This window comes from Dendrobates tinctorius, unplaced genomic scaffold (genome assembly GCF_039654945.1).
Source record: "Dendrobates tinctorius isolate UK_male_01 unplaced genomic scaffold, ASM3965494v1 ptg000107l, whole genome shotgun sequence".
NCBI classification, from domain to species: domain Eukaryota; kingdom Metazoa; phylum Chordata; class Amphibia; order Anura; family Dendrobatidae; genus Dendrobates; species Dendrobates tinctorius.
Window position 1 is genome coordinate 38,045,151 of NW_027361775.1, and position 21,208 is coordinate 38,066,358.

At 44.4% G+C, this 21,208-nt stretch overlaps 2 protein-coding genes across 2 annotated transcripts in view; both read right to left on the reverse strand.

The window, feature by feature from the left end:
• Window positions 1-1,737: 1,737 nt before the first annotated feature.
• Window positions 1,738-3,913, reverse strand: LOC141100713 (uncharacterized). Its single transcript, XM_073589367.1, has 2 exons — window positions 3,361-3,913; window positions 1,738-3,272 (listed from the first exon to the last, which is right to left on the reverse strand). Exons 1-2 carry the CDS (start codon window positions 3,589-3,591, stop codon window positions 2,079-2,081), a joined length of 1,425 nt encoding a protein of 474 aa, XP_073445468.1. The 5' UTR covers window positions 3,592-3,913; the 3' UTR covers window positions 1,738-2,078.
• A 1,529-nt stretch (window positions 3,914-5,442) lies between these two features.
• TFRC (transferrin receptor) overlaps window positions 5,443-21,208 on the reverse strand; it is a 56,773-nt gene continuing 41,007 nt past the window's right edge. Inside the window, exons 16-19 of the mRNA XM_073589368.1 lie at window positions 11,031-11,112; window positions 10,298-10,519; window positions 9,058-9,198; window positions 5,443-8,427 (exon numbers count right to left, since the gene is read on the reverse strand). Coding sequence (XP_073445469.1) covers window positions 8,185-8,427; window positions 9,058-9,198; window positions 10,298-10,519; window positions 11,031-11,112 — 688 coding nt within the window. The 3' untranslated portion in view covers window positions 5,443-8,184. The remainder of the gene's footprint in view (window positions 8,428-9,057; window positions 9,199-10,297; window positions 10,520-11,030; window positions 11,113-21,208) is intronic.

A 21,208-nucleotide genomic window follows, 5' to 3' on the forward strand; every position in this document is an offset into this window, starting at 1 on the left:
GTAATGGGTACTTCACCAGCTAGTCTTGTTGGGTGAAAGGCCAGGAACTTCCTCCACACCTTAGCATATATCTTTGTCGTGGACTCCTTCCTGCTTTGTAGCAGGGTATTGATTAGGTTCCTTGAGAAACCCTTCTGCCTCAGTAGCTCCCTTTCAAATTCCAGGCCGCTAGGTGCAGGGCTTTGGCCTGTGGATGGTAGCAGGGTCCCTGCGAGAGAAGATTCTGGTGCAGCGGCAGGATCCACGGGTCGGTTACCGACATGGCTCTCAGCCATGAAAACCACGGTCTTTTTGGCCAAAACGGGGCTATCAAGATGACCCTCGCCCTCTCCTGTCTTATTTTCCTGACTACTGTTGGTAGTAGCACCATCGGAGGAAAGGCATAGGCTAGTTGGAATGTCCAGGGTGCTTGGAGGGCATCTAGAATATCTGGGTTGTCCGACCTGTAGAGAGAAGCAAACCTTTTTACGCGCCTGTTGGCTCTGGTTGCGAAAAGGTCTATCTCCGGTCTGCCCCATTCTGACGCTATCATTTCGAAGACGTCTCTGCTGAGGACCCACTCTCCCTGGTATAGGGCCTGGCGACTGAGATAGTCTGCTCGGGAGTTGTCCACTCCTCTTATATGGAGCGCTGACAAGGAGAGAAGATGGACCTCGGCCATCTCCAGAATCTTTCCTGCGATAGACATCAGTGGCATTGACCGCGTGCCTCCTTGCCGGTTTATATAGGCCACTGCGGTGGTATTGTCTGTCTGGATCCTTACGTGGGCGCCTCTTAACTGCGGGAGGAAGCGAGATATCGCATAAAAAAAATCGCTGTTAGCTCCTTTACATTAGAGGAGGCCTCTATTTCATTCTCCCGCCACCAGCCTTGTACCATGTGCTCCTCTAGGTGGGCTCCCCAACCTAAGGGGCTGGTATCTGTGGTGAGTATCTTGGAGGGAGTCACCCACCACTGTACTCCCTTCGATAGATTGGAAGGAATTAACCACCATTTTAGGGATTCAACCACCTCGGGCGATAGGGATATCTTCCCTTCCAGCCGCCCCTGCAGTCTATCTCCTGCAGAATAGCCCACTGTAGTTCTCTAGAGTGGAACTGAGCCCATTGCACCGCTGGAATGCATGATATTAGTGACCCCAGCAAGGACATGCCCTGTTTCAATGATATTACGGGTCTTCCTGTAGCATTCTGTACTTTGTCAATTATGGCCATTACTTTGGCGTTTGGCAGAAAGCACTCCTCAGTTACGGAGTCTACTTGCAGGCCCAAAAACCTTTGACAGGTCACAGGCTCTAGTCTGGATTTCTCCCAGTTAATTAGCCAACCCAGTGTTTGTAGGGATGAGATAATTCTAGCTATTCTTGCTTCACACTGTGAAACAGAATTCCCCACTATGAGTAGGTCGTCTAAATAAGGGACAACTAGGGTGTCATTCAGCCTTACATATGACATTACTTCCAGCATTAATTTGGTAAATACCCGAGGAGCCATGGATAGCCCGAATGGCATTGCCGCAAACTGGAAATGCTGAATCCGACCTCTGAACCAGACTGCTACCCGCAGGAACCTCTGGTGCCCTTGATATATGGGGAGATGGTAGTAGGCGTCCTTTAGGTCCAAGACCGCCATATAACACCTGGGAAACAAAAGCTTTATTGCAGACTTAATTGACTCCATTTTAAACGACCTCAGTCTTAGGAAGGTATTAAGTTTTTTTAAATCTATTATAGTCCTGTAAGAGCCATCTGGTTTTGGGACTAAGAATAGAGGAGAATAAAAGCCCATCCCTGTTTCGTCGTCTGGGACCTCCACTAGAACCTGTTTAGATAGCAGTACCGCAATCTCCATCTCCAGTGCTTCCTGCTGAGAACGGGACTTCATAGAAGTCAATAAGAAGGAGTTCGGTGGATACCGAACGAATTCTAATTTTAGGCCTGATGATACAATACTTAGGGCCCACGGGTTTGATGTCACCTTCATCCATTGGCGGCTGAATCTTAGTAGCCTGCCACCTACCGGTATAACGGTTTTATCGGGATCTGTCTCCTCTGAAGGGACGTTTCCCGAATAGGTTGCCTATTTGCTTGGGGTCCTTATTTCCCCAGCGATCCTGGGGTCTAAAGTCTTTTTTCCGAACGGCGGCTTCCTGTAGGCCCTCCTGTTGAACGGAACATACGGGTTAGGGAACCCCTTTTTCCTCTCCCCCGCTTTTGTCAAAATTTCATCCAGTTCTGTACCAAACAGGTACTTACCCTGGCAGGGTATAGCACACAATCTAGTTTTTGTTTGTGTGTCTCCTTTCCACCCCTTCAACCATAAGGCCCGCCTGCCTGCATTGGTCAGTCCCGCGGCTCTAGCCGACAACCGGAGAGAATCCGCAGAGGAGTCGGAGAGGAAGGCCGCTGCTCCCTTAATGAGGGGCATAGAGGAAAGAAGCCTACTCCTGGCTACTCCACTTTTAATATTGTCCTCCAAGTCGTTCAGCCACACCAACATAGATCTTGCCGTACATGTGGCTGCTATTGCGGGCTTAAAGGCTGCCGTACAAGCTTCCCAAGATCTTTTGAGGAATGTATCGGTCTTACGATCCGAAGAATCAGCCAAAGTTCCCGAATCCTCCACCGGCAAGGAGGATCTACGGGAGGTAGAGGCCACTGCCGCATCCACCTTGGGGGCTCTCGACCAGGCCGTTAACTCCTCATCGTCAAAGGGATACTTACGCTTTGACGTTAAGGGGAGGAAGGTCCTCTGACCTTGTTTCTCCCATTCCCTCTTAACTAGGTCTTTTACAGCTGAGACCACTGGGAATGCTCGGATCTTTTTATGAGAAATACCCGCAAACATAATGTCCTGAGGGGTCTTGGGGTCCTTACTCTCCGGCAACCCCATGGTATTTCGGACAGACTTTACAAGATTACTGACACTGTCCGTGGGGAAACACGTCTGATCCTCGTCCTCTGAGGAAAGGTATTCCTGGGACTTATCGGAATCTAGTTCTCCGGTATCTGACGGTGACCTGGACGCCAGCGAGACTCCTCCTTTAGGTGAACATATTTCTCTCATGGAGGAGTGACCCCCTAGACTACTGGAACCGCCTAAGGCCCGTAGTTCCTCTCTTATCATTGCCCGGATATCCTCCTTCTTTCGTGAGGATTCCTCCTGCAAGGCCTCCTCAACGCATGATTGGCATAATCTCTTTGGGTGGCCATCCGGGAGGGGCTGTGAACATAAGGCACACTCTCTATGTTTCGCCTTCTCTGTTCTTTTAGCCTAAAAGGGGTATGGACCAGAAAGAGAAGGCCATCAATTATCTAACCCGACCAAAAAACACTCACCCGTGAATTTCGTCAGCAACTACCGGCTGCGGTGTCCGGGACCCAGGCTGAGGCGAGGCATGGGACGACTTCCTTTCCTTACGTTTCTTCTCTACCGGCTCATCTTGTCTGGAAGGCCCAATGGATTCCTTCCTAGAGCTGCCACTTCTTCTGGTGCTATTGGATCTTCTCGTAGCACTGCTCTGTCGACTACCAAGTGGGGATACCACTGGCTGACCTAATGGGAGTGAAGCTGAGTCATCTAAGGACGACATGACTGCGCACTGGCGCTGTGTCTGTGGCTTCCTTTTAAAGCCTTTGCTATAGCTGCTCCTCTTTTTTTTTTTTTTACCATTTTTTTTTTCAGCCCCTACTGCGCATGCGCGGGCGTTGTCCCGCGGTCTCTGCCTTCAGCCTGAACCCGGAAGTCCTCCTCCACTTCCGGGTTGCCTCTCCTGCACTGGGTCACCGCAAATAGTGATGCGGCCGGCGCATCGCGCGTCTGCGCCCCCTCTCCACGCACGGACTCCTCTCCTGTCCAGGTATGACTCCAGCAGCGCCGCTCAGCACACGCCGCACAAGCCCTTCTGCCACGGGGGGGGGGGGGGCGCCGGCCTCAGTACGCCCGATGGCGTTTGTAATGCGTCCAACCCCGGGGGGGGGGGGGGGGGGGGGGAGGGGGGGTATAGCCATTACCCCAGTGAGCTTTGGCACCACTTTCACCTCCAGCCTCACCTGCATTACGCCAGCTCTGGGGGGGGGAAATACACCTCTCCGCCCGACGCTGCCTCCGGTCCTGGGGCCCCTGCTGCTCATATTATGCAGGCAGGCGGCTACCAGACCAGGTATCCTCTTCTGCGGGTTCCTTCCTAGGAACAGGAAACCAAACTGAGGGAGCGAGGGGGACCGCCCCATTTATCTCTGTAGGTTTCCTGTTCCTGGGGCGGATCCCCTCTCTCAGTGGGTGCTGTCGTGGCGAAGAGGAAAAAACCAAGGTCTTTTTGGCCAGAATGGGGCAATCAAAATCACTTACCTGCTCACTTTTGACTTTCCTCACTACTGCCAGAATCAGTCACTGGAGGGAATGCGTAGGCCATCTTGAAATCCCAAGGAATATGTAGGGAGTCTACCGCAAATGGTCTTTCCCTTGGGTATTTAACAAGCAAAACTTGACCTGCCTGTTGCCAAACAAATCTATTTCTGGTTATCCCCACAGATGTACTATGTGCTGAAAGATTCTGTAGTTTAAGGCCCATTCCCCAGTTTTAGTTTGTTGCGACTCAGGAGATCTGCTTTGATGTTTTCTGCCCCTTTATGTGTAGTGCCAATCAGGGACAGAAAGTGTTCTGCTGTGAGAAAAATACTGTTGATTGCTTCCAGTGCAATCTCATCCCCCCCCTGGTGGTTGATTTATGCTACTGTGGCTGTTGTCTGACAATATGGACATTGTGGCATCGGAGGAGGGGAATAAAGTGTTCCAGGGACTAGCTCACTGCCCATAGTTCTTTCAGGTTGCATGATGAGCCTTGCTTCTGAAGAGACCAGGACCCTTGTATTGCCTGGCATCTTAGGTGTGCCCCCCACCCCGAGGAACTTGCATTTGTCAGGATCACATCGCTTACTGGTGTTTCCCCAAAGTATTCCCGATATCAAGGTTGTCCTGTTTGACCACCAACTGAGGGAGTTTCTGACACCTAGGAAAAGGCAAAACTTTCCTTATCCATGACCAGCACCGCCACCATACAGGATTCCCATCCAGAACAGGAACCCAACTGAAGAGGGGGAGAGGTACCGCCCCTTATATTTTGGCAGGTTCCCATCATGGGTGAAGGAAAAGTGCATGTTTTCAGTGCATTTTTACTTGCTCTACCCCCATTCATATGAAGTAAAAAAAATACTGCAAAGCATAAAACAGCAATGCCACAGATCTGAAAAGATAGTCTAGATGGTTCAAAATTCTGCTAGGGAATCCTAGTCACTTTGCTGATGCTGTAAACTGCATTTCTTTCCATGGCAAACAAAAAAAAAAAAAAAAAAAAAAAATGCAACAAGTGAACAAACCATGTGGCTTAAAAAAGGTTCCTCAAATCCAGGAAAAAAAACAAAACAAAAAAACACACGAGAGATTAGGGAAAATGGTTTATTTAAGCACAGCCAATCATTGACATTATAAGCAAGGTGACAGTAGAAATTACAGCTCATTACATCATAGACCCTTAGGCAAGGAACACCCAGAGGAATCCAGAGAGGGGTGTTAATCTGCTTTAACTAGATTTTACTTTATTGGGGTTACCCATTCTCCACAAAAACAGCCCTGAATGGTCCAACTTTAAAAATGGTGGTGGATAACCCATTAAACAAACATTCTACATGCTTGGGTTAATGATCAAATATTTAAAACCTCGTAATTCATTGGCTATACCATCGACTGATCTTCAATAATGCAGAATATGTACACATTCCAGTGGCTGTAACCATGTCAAAGCAGATCTGTCCCCAGATTTAATACAAACTCAAACCATTATCTTACACCTAATCATACTGGAATACTTCCCTTAATTACAAAATGAAAATGTCCAAGTTAAACAGATACAGCCAGAGTGAGTATACCAGTGCCATTAGGTCCATGTCGTCAATTTATCAATGTATGCTGCTTGCACTGCCACACTTGGCAACAGGTCAGCTTAATCTTAGAATTCCTCAGGTTTTCACCTGCTTTGAGGACAGTAAACCCTCAGGGTTATGATACAGTAGTCAACATGTTTGTGTAATGGACAGACAAGAAGTTCAGGCACATGAAACATGCACTGCGGAAAAGAGAATTACACAAAAATATAGTTCTTAATGACATTTTTCCACAACCATAAAACAAATGCTTGATGGTGAAAAGTCTTTTCACCAAGTATGATCAAGGTCATTTTAGATTAAGTGCTTATTCTGAAAAGGAAGACTCTCAGCCTTACAAGTGCTTCAGGGTGTAACCTGTAACAGTACCAATCGTAGAGACCTGGCACATTCTCTAGAGTGAATATATTTAAGTGAAAAGGCTTCTAAACTGGTATAAATATTGTAGAAATTTAAAAAGACAATTACACCGAGCAGAAGTCAAATGCTTTCTTTAGAGGGAGCCTGAAGACCACAACATGCACACAAGGAACACAATATGCAATTAGTGAACAGCGCTAAGCATTGCAAGCAAATATTTAAACCGAAAACCAATTATGGGAAACACTGTCCCCGATAATTAAGTACACCTGTAGTGTAGCATATGAGGGATCACTGCCCCCGATATAACACTGTGGTAGGCAAAAACTACCAATTTTGTACACAATCCATTATGGAAGACACTGCTCCCGATAATGTAAGCTTATACGCTTCATGATACAAGATACTGGAAAGTCTGCTTTAGGGCACGTTTACATGGGGCGGATGCTCTGGATGTTACGTCTGAACTGTAGCAGTACAGTGAATGGGAATCTCATCCACGCAATCAGCAAGGATTACAACGCGGTGCAGATTTAAATCCAGAACATGTCAGTTTACACTGCAACTTTTCACCAAGTAAAATACAAAGCAAAACCTGCACGCATTTGAGGGGTTTTTTTTTGCAGATTTTTGCTTTTAAATTGATGTCCCATGTGACCCAACTCTTACAAGTATAAGGCACCCTAGTAGTCAAAATGTAGCTTAGAAGTGCTTGTGTGCACTTATTATGGACTGTGCAATGCAACAGAAGATCCCTGGTACTCCTAAAGATGGGTGATTGCCTGCCTGCATAAGCTGCATGCCTGAACATACATCATTTATATACCCTGGCATCAAGTTACTGACCATCAGCCATGTGTTAGCCAGCATCATGTTATTTAAGTGGATATAGATAGCTATAATCTTACATGTATGCGGCTCATTAAGGAACCCAACCACTAACCTAAAGCACAGGAAGAATTTCTAGCAATTGCAAGTGTTTTAGCCCTCTGTTGCATGGCACAGGGAGAGCAGATATTCCAGTATCATGTCAGACTGGTTAAGCAGATGCTGCTTTTATCATACGGAAAAAAATAAAATCCGACAGTATAACCGTCAATTATGGAAGTCACTGCTTCCGATAATTACCAAAATAACAAATTAACACCATTTATAGTGATCACTGTCACTGATAAATAAATAAGTATTCAGTGCTTAATATACGTTCAGAATCCTGCTAGTCTGAGCCATCCATACTGATCCTGCACTGCAGGTAGTCGATTACTTACTGTGTAACCTGAGCGAGGCAGCAGATAACTGCTCGCCAAGACCAGGCTGTCTGCCATTAGGATCCAGACCTCAGGAGTATAAAAGGTTCCTGGTTCTCTATAGTGTCTACAGTTATTCTGAGGTTTCAAGTAGAAATGCATGGAAAAAAAAATGGAGTGGGATCATGTATAAAAAACTTTTCTAAATGGGACAGAATTAGCAGCCTTGAAATACCAACCTTGTGCACAATAGAAAGTAACGAGAGGGGAAATAAAGTGGCACCTCTATGCCAGTGGCTAGTATTCGTATGGCACAAACCACAAAGTTATTTCACCAGATGTTGGCTCAAGAATGTGGACACGAGGGGGACGAGATTCGTAAACTAAGGAAACTTGTCATCTGATTCATGCTGCCCAGACTTCTGGCCAGCTCTTTCCTGCGCTGCTTAGGAGGAAATTTACAGGTCTCTCCCCATGTACATACAAGGGAGAGACCCCACAATCACCTGCGATTTTGCAGCCATGCTGTCTGGTTTGGACAGTTAGAATCAGAAGGCAGGTTCCCTTTGATATTGAAATAATTTTAGCCTAATGTATAGGAATAAGTGCTTCACTTTGGAGGTGTACAGCATCACCTTAAAACTCGTTATCTATTTCCCAAATCTCACCCTCTAGGGCATTTGCAGCACTCTGTACAGTCCATGTTAGAAGGGCCAACTGGTTTTTGAAGAAATCTTCATTAAACTTTGACTTGTCTTCCTTCAGTAAGTCTAGGTGCTTCTTCAGTGCATAAAAGGTGTGAGTGCCAAAGCCATAAAGAATATGTCGAAATGGTGATTCTTTAGGAGAAGCATAGGGAGAGAGCATAGAGTGCTCAACCTAAAAAGGTGTGGAGGAGGAAAAAAAAAAAAAAAAAAAAAAGTGTAAAAAAACATGTTAATTTCTAAATGCCTGAAAGGCCTTACAGAAGACTAACGAGCACATTTTTTAGTATGTTGTCAGTTTGAGAGTTTGGAGTAGTGCGTAGTGAAGAGTGAACATTCTCAAATAAGGAGTTATCCGAGCTCACTCATATGCTGATCAAGAGTTTTCAACTAGCTCAAAAAATAGTTAGTTCCCATGGCTGCATGTCTCACAGCTGTTCAACAGCTGCAACAATGCATAGATTGCCCGACAGTCTAACAGTTGTGAGACAAGCAGCCACAGTGACTCGAACACGCCAAAGACATTACATGAGCATACTCTGATAACACCTTATCCAAGCACTTATGCTCATTACTAGTCATAGGAAAAAAAAAAAAATAATAATTTTAAATAAGCCATCTGATTTCAATGCAATATCATGCAAACCACCAAAATGGATTTTTTTGTAGTTCGAATGTGGAATTTCTAGAAATTGGAATTATGTTAATAGCAGAAAAATTCCTTCAAAACTTAAAAAACCCACATACTAACGTGAAATTAAGACCCTACAAACCCTTAGTAAGTAGTAATTCATAAAAACTTTACCTTCATAACACGATCATTTAGTGAACGCAGAAAAGGATTATTTTCCAAGTCAGTGTCCAGAAAGTTTTTCTTGAGCGCGGTGACAGCTCGGTTGAAGTCTCCCAAAGCAGAATTCATCCACTTGACATCCAAGTTCAAATTCTAAAGAGAAAAAAAAAAAAAAAAAAAAAAAAAAAAAAAAAACACAAAAAACAAAACCCTGTTTAGTCTAGATTCTTTGTCCTCAAAAACAGTAAATTAAAAGAAAGTGAATGCAAAAGTGTCAGGAGAACCAGTCAAGCAGCTCTCGTTTATCTCGACCTCCTGAAAGATCAGGCATGTTCAAATACACAAAAAAAAAAAAAAAATTCTCGGTTCACAGGTAAAAACCTGTATTCAGTGAGGAAAGGTTGTTACATTCCTAAGATAAGAGACGGCAGCGACTAATGATGAAATTCTATGGAGATGTGGGTGACTGATGAACTCTGCCTTTAGCTTATTCCTGTCTTCCCTACATAAAAGGAGATGGCAGCTGCTAATAAGATTCTATGTGGGGTGGAGAGAGGAGGAAGGCACTAGAGGAATAAAAGACCTGGCACAGGAAGAAGCTTGCACTGTTTTAATCTTTGTTAGAAACCAAGGTTACTCTAAGTGATAAGCTGCCATCAGAGGTGTTTGACAACATACTCACTCTCCACATTCAAAATCAGTTGGGAGAGCCCCCTAACCACATTTCCCATACACTTACGGGTCAAGTCCATGAGAGCATATTTTGTAGTCTGTATATGGACCAAATGCCTGGTCTGGCAGCAGGTCTCTTGACCAAAGCTTCCAATCTCATTCACATAGGAGGCTTTCATGTCAGGAGCCCTGCTGCCAGAAAGGGCAATTTGGTCTATATACAAACAGCAAAATACGCCCATGTCAAGCCAGCCTTACAGTTTACTCAACATTAAGGACAATCCTGGACAGTGTCAGACTGGGGTGACAAGGGCCATTCAGTAACGCTGACTATAAGAAACCACTGTTCAGCTATGTGCAAGTTTTACCTTCAGTCACAAATCCATCTATACTCCTATATAATGAATTTAGTGTTACTAAGAAAATGATTAGTGACAGGATTCTTCCAAATACTACCCCTGTAGAGGGGCCCACCTGTTGCCCTGTGTGCCAGATGTGCATGACTATACATCCTGTAAAGGTGCCAAAGCTGAAAACATTGTAATGTGCAGCCATTATATAAAAACTAAAAGTTTCGTACAGTTAGTGCATCCTTTTGCTTGTTAAGATCCATTGTTCTTGTAAGCAGTTCCCCTGTATATTTAGTGAAGTCCAGCGGCAGCTTGTGGTCATGTGTTAGACGGAGAATTATCTGGCCTGTAATATTTGCAGCTGTCCTACACATACTGTTGATATTAACCAACTTCTCAAAATGCTCAAGAGTGTCGTCATCAGTGCCAAGATACGCATAGCTTCTATTTTCCTATAATAGAAAAAGCAGTACAGATAAATTACATGTAGTACAGTAGAAAATACTAAACACCACTTTAGGCTAGTTTCACACTCACGTTACCAAGCGCAGTGCAGGGCTGCTGCTATGCTCCGCCCCTGGCCGCACCTCCTCCGGTCAGCTCCTCCTATGGCCGCATGCGATCAGTGTACCCTATATTTAGCGTTGGGTACGCTGGCATGGTTTTGCCGGCGCATGAGCCTTTTTGCGCTGCGCCGAGCGCACAAATACAACAGATCGTTTGGCGCATGTCGGCATAGTGCAAAGAGGGCGCAAGCGCCGGCAAAAACATACCAGCGCACAGCCAGTGTACCCAACGCTAAATATAGGGTACGCTGATGGCATGCAGCGTCATAGGAGGAGCTGACTAAAGGGGGCGCAGCCATGGGCAGAGCTTAGCAGCAGCCATGAGCTTGGCAACGCTAGTGTGAAACTAGCCTTAGCCTTGAGTCTTCCCCAGTTAGGTAATCAAAAAATACTTTACCTTCTGAAATCGGAAAGATGCTGATGGGATGCCAGAATATGTAAGGAAGGGGTATGCACCATCATCCATGGCAAATCCATAACTGAAGACAATACACATGATCAAACATTGTAAAACTTCAATAAGCACAATTATAGTTTAATACATTCATAAATTTAATGTAACCATACTGATCCCTACAGCTGTCAGCTGCCTCAGGATCAAGAAGTGTATATGACTGAAGGAATGGTTTAAACAAAACAAAACACTGCTTTATCATCACCAATGTTAAAAAACAAATACATATAAAATAAGGGTACCTCAAATCCAATAATACACCAGAAGGTAAGCTACAGCAATCCAGAAATATATGTATGATCAATTTATATATACACCCAACACACTATATAGTGCAATTGATTTGGTATTAAAGTGACAGTGCATTAAATAGCCACCTTATCCCGGCTGCTGGACAATAATAACACCAAGTGGCACGCTGACACTTCAGACCCCGACGCGCGTTTCGCCTACGCTTCTTCCAGGGGTTATTGGCCATTACTATTGGGTAGAGTTGAGCGACTTTAGTCTGATCGGGTTTCATGAAACAAAATTAGTTTCAGATGAAACTGGTCCGACTAGGGCAAAAGTCGGAGTTTCGTCCGAAACCCGACCCCAATGCAAGCCAATGGGGAATAAAAGTCGGCATTGAGTGGATGAAACCCGATCCGACTAAAGTCGCTCAACTCTACTAATGGGCTGTATAGCCACCGTGCTGATTGTTTGCTGCTAACATGGTCACCTTTTTTATATGTATACCACCAAAGTAAATGCACTGTCACTACAGTGTAGATATGCCGAACTGCAAGTAATCAGTGGCATATTTAGGTGTGTAATTTTGTAGCCTTTATTGCCAAAAAGGATATTAAGGTGGCTATTTAATGCACTGTCACTTTAATACCAAATCAATTGCACTATATAGTGTTGGGTATATATAAATTGTAACTTATAAATTGATCACATATATATTCCTGTACATTTCTGGATTGCTGTAGCTGACCTTCTGGTGTATTATTTGGTCTGAGGTACCCTTATTCTATGTATTTGTTTTTTAACATTGGTGATAAAGCAGCATTTTTTTTTTTTTTTCTTTTATAAATCCTTCAGTCATATACATTTCTTGATCCTGAGGCAGCTGACAGCTGTAGGGATCAGTATGTTTACATGTTGTTTGAAGTGTTGCCCACCTTGGGTAGTAGGAAGTGGGCTTGGGTAGTGTGCTTACAATTCATAAATTAAAAAAAAAAAAAAAAAAATCTTGGTTTGTGTAAAGGTTTAGGCACCTGTTAGGCTGTGTGCCCACGTTGCGCTTAAGCGTTTTTGCTGCAGAAACGATTAACCCCTTTATGACCCAGCCCATTTTGACTGGTCAGAATTGCAAAAAAATGGCCAGCTCATTAGTGTCCCTTTATGAGGTAGTAACTCAGGAACGCTTTAACGGATCCTAACGATTCTGAGAGTGTTTTTTCAGGACATATTGTACTTCATGTTAGTGGTATATTTATTTATTTTTTTTTTTTCACAAATGCAAAAATTATCAGAAATTTGGTGAAAATATAGCAATTTCCAAATTTTTGAATTTTTATTCTGTTAAACCAGAGTTATGTGACACAAGATAGTTGATAAATAACATTTCCCACATGTCTACTTACATCAGCACAATTTTGGAAACAAATTTTTTTTGGTTTGGAAGTTAAGGGTTAAAAGTTGACCAGCGATCTCATTTTTACAACAAAATTTACAAAAAATTTTTTGGGACCACCTCACATTTGAAGTCACTTTGAGGGGTCTATATGGCAGACAATACCCAAAAGTGGCACCATTCTAAAATCTGCACCCCTCAAGCTACTCAAAACCACATTCAAGAAGTTTATTAAAGGGAACCCGTCACCCCCCTGGGCATTTTTCAGTTAAAAAGCCACCTTCAGCAGCGCTAAGGTTGCATTCTTTCTGTGAAGGTGGCTCTGTTTCTGACCACTAGTAATGCTGAAAGATCGACTTTTATAAATAGGTCCTCATACCCGTAATGTGTCCCTCTGTATCAGCTGCCTACCATCCCGTCCATCATGCCCCTTGTCTTGGATGGTAGGCGGCCCTCACACACGTCAATCATGCTCCTGTGCACCGCTGCCTCCTCAGGTTTTGTATTCCAGCGCCTGTGCTGTGACGAGTTCTCAGGCATGTGCAGTGCACGCTGCCTGAGAGCTGACATCAGGCTATTGCGCATGCGTGTTGCGGAGGCACCAGCCCTGCAGTGGGAATACATCATAACACTGCAGGGTGGGTTCTGGGGCCTCCGCAACACACAGGCGCAATAGCCTGATTGTCTGCTCTCGGGCAGCGTGCACTGCATATGCCCGAGAAATAGTCACAGTGCAGGAATACAAAACAGGAGGCGGTGCACAGGGGCATGATTGACAGATGATGGGTGGCACCCAGACACAAGACAAGGAGCATGATGGACGGATGGTAGGCGGCTGATACACCATACCTATGGGACACATTACAGGTATGAGGACCTATTTATAAAAGTAGATAATTGGCATTACTAGGAGTCAGAAAGAAGAGCCACCTTCACAGAATGCAGCCTTAGTGCTGCTGAAGGTGGCTCTTTAGCTTAAAAATGCCCAGGGGGAGTGGTGACAGGTTCCCTTTAACCCTTCAGGTGCTTCACAGGAACTAAACCAACGTGGAAGGAAAAACTGGACGTTTATTTTTTCCAACAAAAATTTTCTTTTAGCATCAATTTCTTCATTTTCACATGTGCAACAGGATAAATTGCCCAAAAAATTTCAGGATCTGAGTACACCGATACCTCATATGTGGTCATAAACCACTGTTTGGGTGCATGGCAGGGCTCAGAAGGGAAGGAGCGCCATTTGACTTTTGGAATGGAAAATATGCTGGAATATTTAGCGGTTGCCATGTTGCGTTTGGAGAGCCCCTGCGTGCCTAAACATTGGAGCTCCCCCACATGTGACCCCATTTTGGAAACTAGACCCCCCCAAGGAACTTATCTAGATGTGTTGTGAGCACTTTGAATCCCCAAGTGCTTCATAGAAGTTTATAAACGCTGAGCCATGAAAATAAATCTTTTCCCCACAAAAGTTTTTTTTAACCCGCTATTTTTTATTTTCACAAGGCTAACAGGAGAAATTGGTCCGCAAAAGATGTCATGCAATTTGTCCAGAGTACACCGATACCACTGTTTGGGCGCATGGGAGAGCTCATTTGGAATGCAGACTTTGATGGAATGTTCTGCGGGCGTCATGTTGCATTTGCAGAACCCCTGATGTGCCTAAACAGTAGAAATCCCCCACAACTGACCTCATTTTGGAAGCTGGACCCGGTAAGGATGAGCACCTGCTCCACTTATTTTGTGGTGTTTGGGTCTACACTCCTGAAAGTGGAAGCCCCATTTAAATCTATTTTAATATTATATATTAGTGTGTGTCCAGGATTGGCATCCGCACCGTCGCAGCTACAGCCACAAAATTTGGCAGTGTCACACGTCTGGACCCCGAGAGCGTCATAGGCTATGTTGTGAGGCAAAATTTTAACCCCACACGTTCAAATTCAAACAATTTTGCCCCTATCTACATAATGGGGAAAAAGTGAAAGGAAGAGTGTTGAGGCAAATTGACAGCTGCCAGATGTGAACAGTGGGGACGTAAAGAATGAGAGCGATGGCACCAAAGAGTATATACCGTACAGTTGCTAAGGTGGGGCCCTGACATGGGATACTCACCACACACTGATATGAACACACAAAATGCACCACACACTACCACGTGCTTCAACACACATACCACCCTCAGCACACATTTCACCACACATACACCAACCTAGCCACAACAGTCAAAACACAGAACTTGCCACGCTGTCCCAGAGCTGTTTAAAAGATGAAAAATGAGCTGTGATTGGTTGCTATCAGCAACAGTTTTCTTTGTAGACAGTTGTGGTAACTGAGGCCTATTATTCTCATCATTTCTATGGTGTTATCGTCCTTCTGTAAAGCAGGAAATAATTACCGTGCCAACACAGACCACACTGACAGATTGCAGGGGGAGCCCAGTATCACAGGATAGGATTAGATACACGGCTCAGCAGTCAGTATCACACAGGATAGGATTAGATGCATAGTTTATGTGTAATATCATTATAATTTGTTAAAACTAACCACAGTTGGTTACTATTGGGCTCTTCAGCTAGTAGTTAATAAATCTTCAAACATGTATGTTAACAGCAAGAACAAATCTGGTGCATCTTTAGATGGTCTAGTTCAAAGTAGCAAAAGCAATGCATAGTAGGTTACAAATATTTCCAGAAAGTCACATCTTCAGTGAATACTTGAAGCTTCCTTTTGAAAGTCAAAGCCTACAAATATTTCTTGCAGACAAAGTGGGGTTCTCGCCTCTTGCACCAAACCTCCCCCCCATCCCTGCCAAGCAGTCCTATAACTCTTGGAAGACTGCTTGGAAACCTAGCATTACTGTTAAACCACAGGCTGTAGCCACTTAAATGTTCCGCTGTTGCCAGCAGTAACAATTTTCCAACGATGTTAGAGTTATTTTTTTTTTAATTTGTTTATTAAACCATAAACAGTTATATAATACACACATTTAGTATATGATGTTAAGCTTGATACAAAACATATGCTCAGATAAAAGTGTGAAGCATAATGTGTGCAGCAGTTGTATATAAATAAAGCAGAACATAATACCAATTAAGTCACACAATAGCTTCCTGTTATTATTTCAATGAGGAAACATGCCCATCTTCTAAACCATACCTACGTCTACAAAAAACAAACTATTCCGCAGCCTACTTCCACATAATGAGCTATTTACTATGCAACATCTCCGCTCTGCAAAGTGAGGTGAGGAATTCCACCTCTCCCAAATCTTTTCGAATTTACCCGGGCACCCTCTGTTTTGATACAGCGTACGTTCATATGGAATAATCGAATTTACCAAAGTGTTCCAGGACCCAAGAGAAGGAGGTGAATTTCCCATCCACCGTAATGCTAGTACCTTCCGTGCCAGAAACAGCATCTCCCGTAGAAAAATCCCAACATATTGACCCCATGCCTCCTCATCCCACACTCCAAATAGACAGATCAGCGGCTCAAGAGGAACTGGGGTTTGTACCAAGGATGTTAATAACGTCACCTCCCTCCAGAATTGCGCAACAGGACAGCACCAGATCATATGAATAAAGTCTGCGTCTATTAAGTGACATCTCAAACATTCCAATGACTGGTATTGGCCCATCTTAGAGTCGAGTCAAATATGATTGATTAATATACAATTGTATCATCCTGTTGGCAGACGGAGATACCCAGATAGGCGACTCCAGGATTACTTTCCATTCCTCACCCTGTGTATCTGGGATGAGCCTCTCCCATTTCTTTTTAATGGAATCTAAGGCACATTCTGTCCCCACTGACAACATATATGTATACAGAGAGGAGATGAGACCCTGAGGGCCCTGTGATTTAAGGATCCCTATCAAGGGTAGAGATGAAATGGCATTATTTATACCTATACATCTCATGTGCGACTGAAAAGCTGACCTTAGTTGTAAACAACGGAAGAACTGGGATCTCGGGACATTGCGATTAACTTGTAATTGTTCAAAGGACACCAAAGTTCCATGATCATATAGATCACCCATCGTAGAGGCACTATACTGAGCCCAAAAGTCAGCGGATGGATGTTCAAGTAGCACCGGGAGGTAGTCATTATTCCATAGGGGCATTTCAGCTATATCATCCCCAAATCCAACCACCCCCTTAATCTGTCTCCATATCGATCGTGCCAGACGAAGCAGGGGTAACAGTCTCGAGACAGTTATTTTCCTCATTTCCAAAAAACCCAGTGGGCAACTAATCTGTGCAGCATGAAACATATGACTTTCAGAGTTAGGGAAATGACCTCCAGGCATCCATGAACTTATGGCCTTGGCCTGTCCAGCCAAATACTATAGGAAGAAGTCGGGTAATGCTGCCCCCCCCTCCCGGGCCTCTGTAAAGTGGTTAGTTTAAACCTGGCATTCCCCCATATAAAGGATGTAGTTTGGGATTTTAAGTTAACGAAAAAGGATTTGGGCACCACTACTGCACTATGTTGAAGAAAGTAACTAAGATTGGGGAGTAATGTCTTAGATTGATATGTCCGGCTACTGACAGTGGAAGTTTACCCCAAATTGCGAGTTTACCTCTGACCATCTCCAGCAATGGTTGTATATTGAGTTGCAGATCAAATTTACTACCTTGAGAGATAGACACCCAGATACTTAAAATTAGTTACAATGGGCAATAAGGAGAGAGAGTCTCAAGTCTTGGCATTGGAACATGGGAAAGAGGCATCAAAGCAGATTTCTCCCAATGTATAGGCCAGAATATTTACTGAATTTATTTATAGTAGTGACGACTCCTGTCAGAGTCTCCTCCGTTTTGTCCATAAATATCACCATATCGTCAGCATATAGGCCTATGGTGTCCGTCCGACCTGCTATTTCTATACCAGCAACATTAGGGGGAAGATGTTATACGAATTGCCAGTGCTTCAATAGCAAGAGCAAAAAGGGCTGGGGAAAGGGGACATCCCTGACGAGTTCCCCTATGCAGTGAAAACAGCTCAGATAGGGAGCTATTCACAATGACCTGGGCCCTGGGCTTCATGTATAAAACACTGACCCATTTTTGGAATCCATCACCAAATCCATACCTCTGCAAACATGCATGGAGAAAAGGCCATTCAAGAGAGTCAAACGCCTTGGCCGCATCCAGCGATGCCAATGCCCATTCATTATCTGGTACCAAAGAGCTATATTGGACCACTGACTGGACTAGTCTGATATTAATAGAGGTGCTCTTACCAGGCATAAAACCAGTTTGGTCAGTGTATAAGGTCTAATATGACTGAGTTCACTCTTTTGGCCAAAATTTTTGTAAAAATCTTATAATCCACATTTACTAGTGATATTGGCCTATAAGATCCACAATCTAAAAGGTCCTTCCCCTCCTTTAAGAACTATTATATTGGCCTCAAAAGGATTCCGGCATACATCCCCCCTCCCAAATCCCACGACACCGTCAAAAGGGGCGCCAGTATCTCCTATATAATTCAACAGGGAATCCATCTGGCCCAGAGGCCTTCCCAGAGGCCATATCTTTTATGGCATCCTCTACCTCCTCCAAAATAAACTCAGCATCCATGAAGGCCTGTTGGGTAGGACTCAGCTTAGGAAACTATATCTGACAAATAATTTAGACACCCTGGGCCATCCATACCAGTCTTAGAATTGTACAATGAACCATAATAGTCAGAAAAGCATTTCAGTATCTCTTCAGTTGAGGAAACCAAAGTACCACCCAAATCCTGCATCTGTAGAACAGTGTTAGTGACATTATGCTGTCATACCAAGTAAGCCAAAAACTTACTAGCCTGATTCCCCATCTCAAAATAAGACTGCCGGGCAAAAAAAATAGTTTACGTTTCGTTTTGGTGTCAATATATTGAGCATATAACCTTTGAGCAGTCAGCCATTCTAACCCATTACTGCTAGTTTGATCAGATATATAGGCCGCCTCCAAGTCTTTCAGACATCGCTCCATCCTCCTCCGATGTCACCCGTTTAATGTAAGAGATCGTAGAGGATAAACAACCCCGTAAATAAGCTTTAAGAGCATCCCAAAATACATTAGACCCCCACTTTGTACTCCATCATCTAATCTCAATCTATCAAGATGACGGTTCATGACCAAATTAATTAAATTCTCCCATACAAATGACATGTGTATCTGGGTAATTCAAAGCGAAGCTCGATGTCTATATAAATACAAAGAATAACATTTCTGAGAGTTGATCAGCGCATGCAAACACAAGTCGTCCCTCAGGGTCTTTCCGGGCCTCTCTGGTTTCCCACTGAACATCTTTATGAATTAAATAGTGAAACCCCCCCTTGAATAGCTGGTGTGAAAAGCATGTATAAACCATTGCACCACGGTTTCTGTACCCACAGAATAGTATCCCTGGTTCCCTGGTCAGGTGCGTCTCCACCAGAGCCACAATGTGAGGACTGTAGTGTCTAGTTTGTGAGAACACCTTAATTTTCTTTCTAGGGGTTTTTATGCCTCTTACGTTCCAAGTCAACTCAGAACCCATTCCCGTCTATCTGGATATGATGCATAATGGTGCCCGAACCAAGTGCAGAGATCCCACCCAGATAGCAAAATTGGCGTCGGCTGCGGCATTTACCCAATTAGCTTTAAAAACTAAAACTTTTGAAAAAGAACAAAAAACAGGAACCTAGTAACATAGGAGCACAGTCTCACGCCCCCATCAAAAATTAAACAAGGGGATACCATCACCGAGTACAGCGTCCAGTATTGTTGATAACTGGGAACTCGCCGAGAGAGCTCCAATTAGACCTTCAATTGAAAGGATCCGAGGTAACAGCCGTGACATTAGGATTCCTTCGCAGGGGCTCCCCATGGGACCGCAGCCACTCAATCGCCTCCACCGGATCCGTGAAAAATACAGAGGAACCTTCATGAACAACCCGAAGTCGGGCCGGATATATCATCGAGTATACAATGTTTCTGTCCGAGCCGTTTCTTGACCTCGATGATTTGTGCCCGCTGCTTCTGCAGTTCCATGGAAAAGTCCGGAAAGATGGAAACGACAGCGTTGAACTTAATAGGACTTTAGTCGTGCAAGACGCAGAATGGTATCTGTCCTTACAATTGAGCAAGTGTGCCAGGAAAGGTTGAGGTGGGGCACCCAGAGGCAGGGATTTTGTAGGGACCCTGTGAGCCATTTCAACAGCAAACATGGAGAATTCATCTCCCAAGGAGGTCTTAAGCCAATCCTCCAGAAACTGCTCAGGATGCCGACCTTCTGAGCACTCAGGCAGACCAATAATGCGGATATTGTTTTCCAAATCTGCCTTCTGCTTCCAAGCATTCATGGAGACCGCCACCTTCCTTAATTTAGCCTCCATAGGTGTAATGGCATCTTCCACTCTGGACATCCTCGTCTCCACCTCCGTAATGCGTCCCTTCATGGCTTGCATATCCTGATGAAGTCTCCCCACCTCTGTAAACATCCGGTTTTTTCCAACAGGGATGTCCTGGTCAAAGAGAGCTTGCATCAACTGCTCAGATGCCCTTTTAAGGCCGGGGTCACACTAGCGATTAAAACGGTCGAATGCAATGCGATTTAAAAAAAAAAAAAAAAAAAAAAAAAAAAAAAAAAGCTTCGCATTGCATTCGAACCCATGTTATTCTATGGGGCAGCTCACATCATGCGATTTTTTATCGCATCCGATTTTCAGATCGGATTCCCCAATGCAAGTCTATGGATGCGATAAAGAAACGCATGGAAAACGCACCAAACGTGTGACTTGCGATTAAATCGCACCAGGTCTACAGGATAGGGCATCAGGCATTGGATGTCAATTTGATGCTTAGATGCGATTAAAATTGGTTCCTTGCCGGAAAATGGGATGACAGACGGATATCTGGCCAAGAATTCTTTGTGCGATTTCATACCGTTAAAATGGGACCGATTTTTTTAATGGTTGTGTGTGACTCCAGCGTAAGTCCATTCCTCCTGTTCCATCTCATCTTCACCCCCAGAAGGGCGATTTTTGCGCTGAACTTGAGAAGTGCTCCTATTATGTCATGCACTTTCAGCAGGGTCAGGTCTGACAAACTCCTTCAGTTTTTCCACCGCTCCTGACCCTTTTAAGTCGACTCATGGTCATCTGCAGTGCGGTCTAATGAAACAGCTGAAAGCGTGTGGTCCAGGTATCACCCACAACAAATGGGAGTCACAGCAGGGCTGATAAGTTACTCGCAAGTCAGGCCACAGAGGGACGCCACAGGGATTATGAGGATGTCAATCTTATTCAGCCCAATTCCCTGTGGCCAGGGGAGGGAGAGGGGCCCCACAGAGACAACTGCAAAGGGGGAGGGTATACAAAGCCTCCCTAAGTAATGGCACCAGCCGGCACAGTGAGCCGTTAATAGAAGAGGGATAACGCGCGGGGCCCACTTTTTCAGGGCACTCACCGCGCGCCTCCTCAAGATAGTTAGCCGGTATCTTCGCTGCCCGGTGTGAGCCGACGCTGCA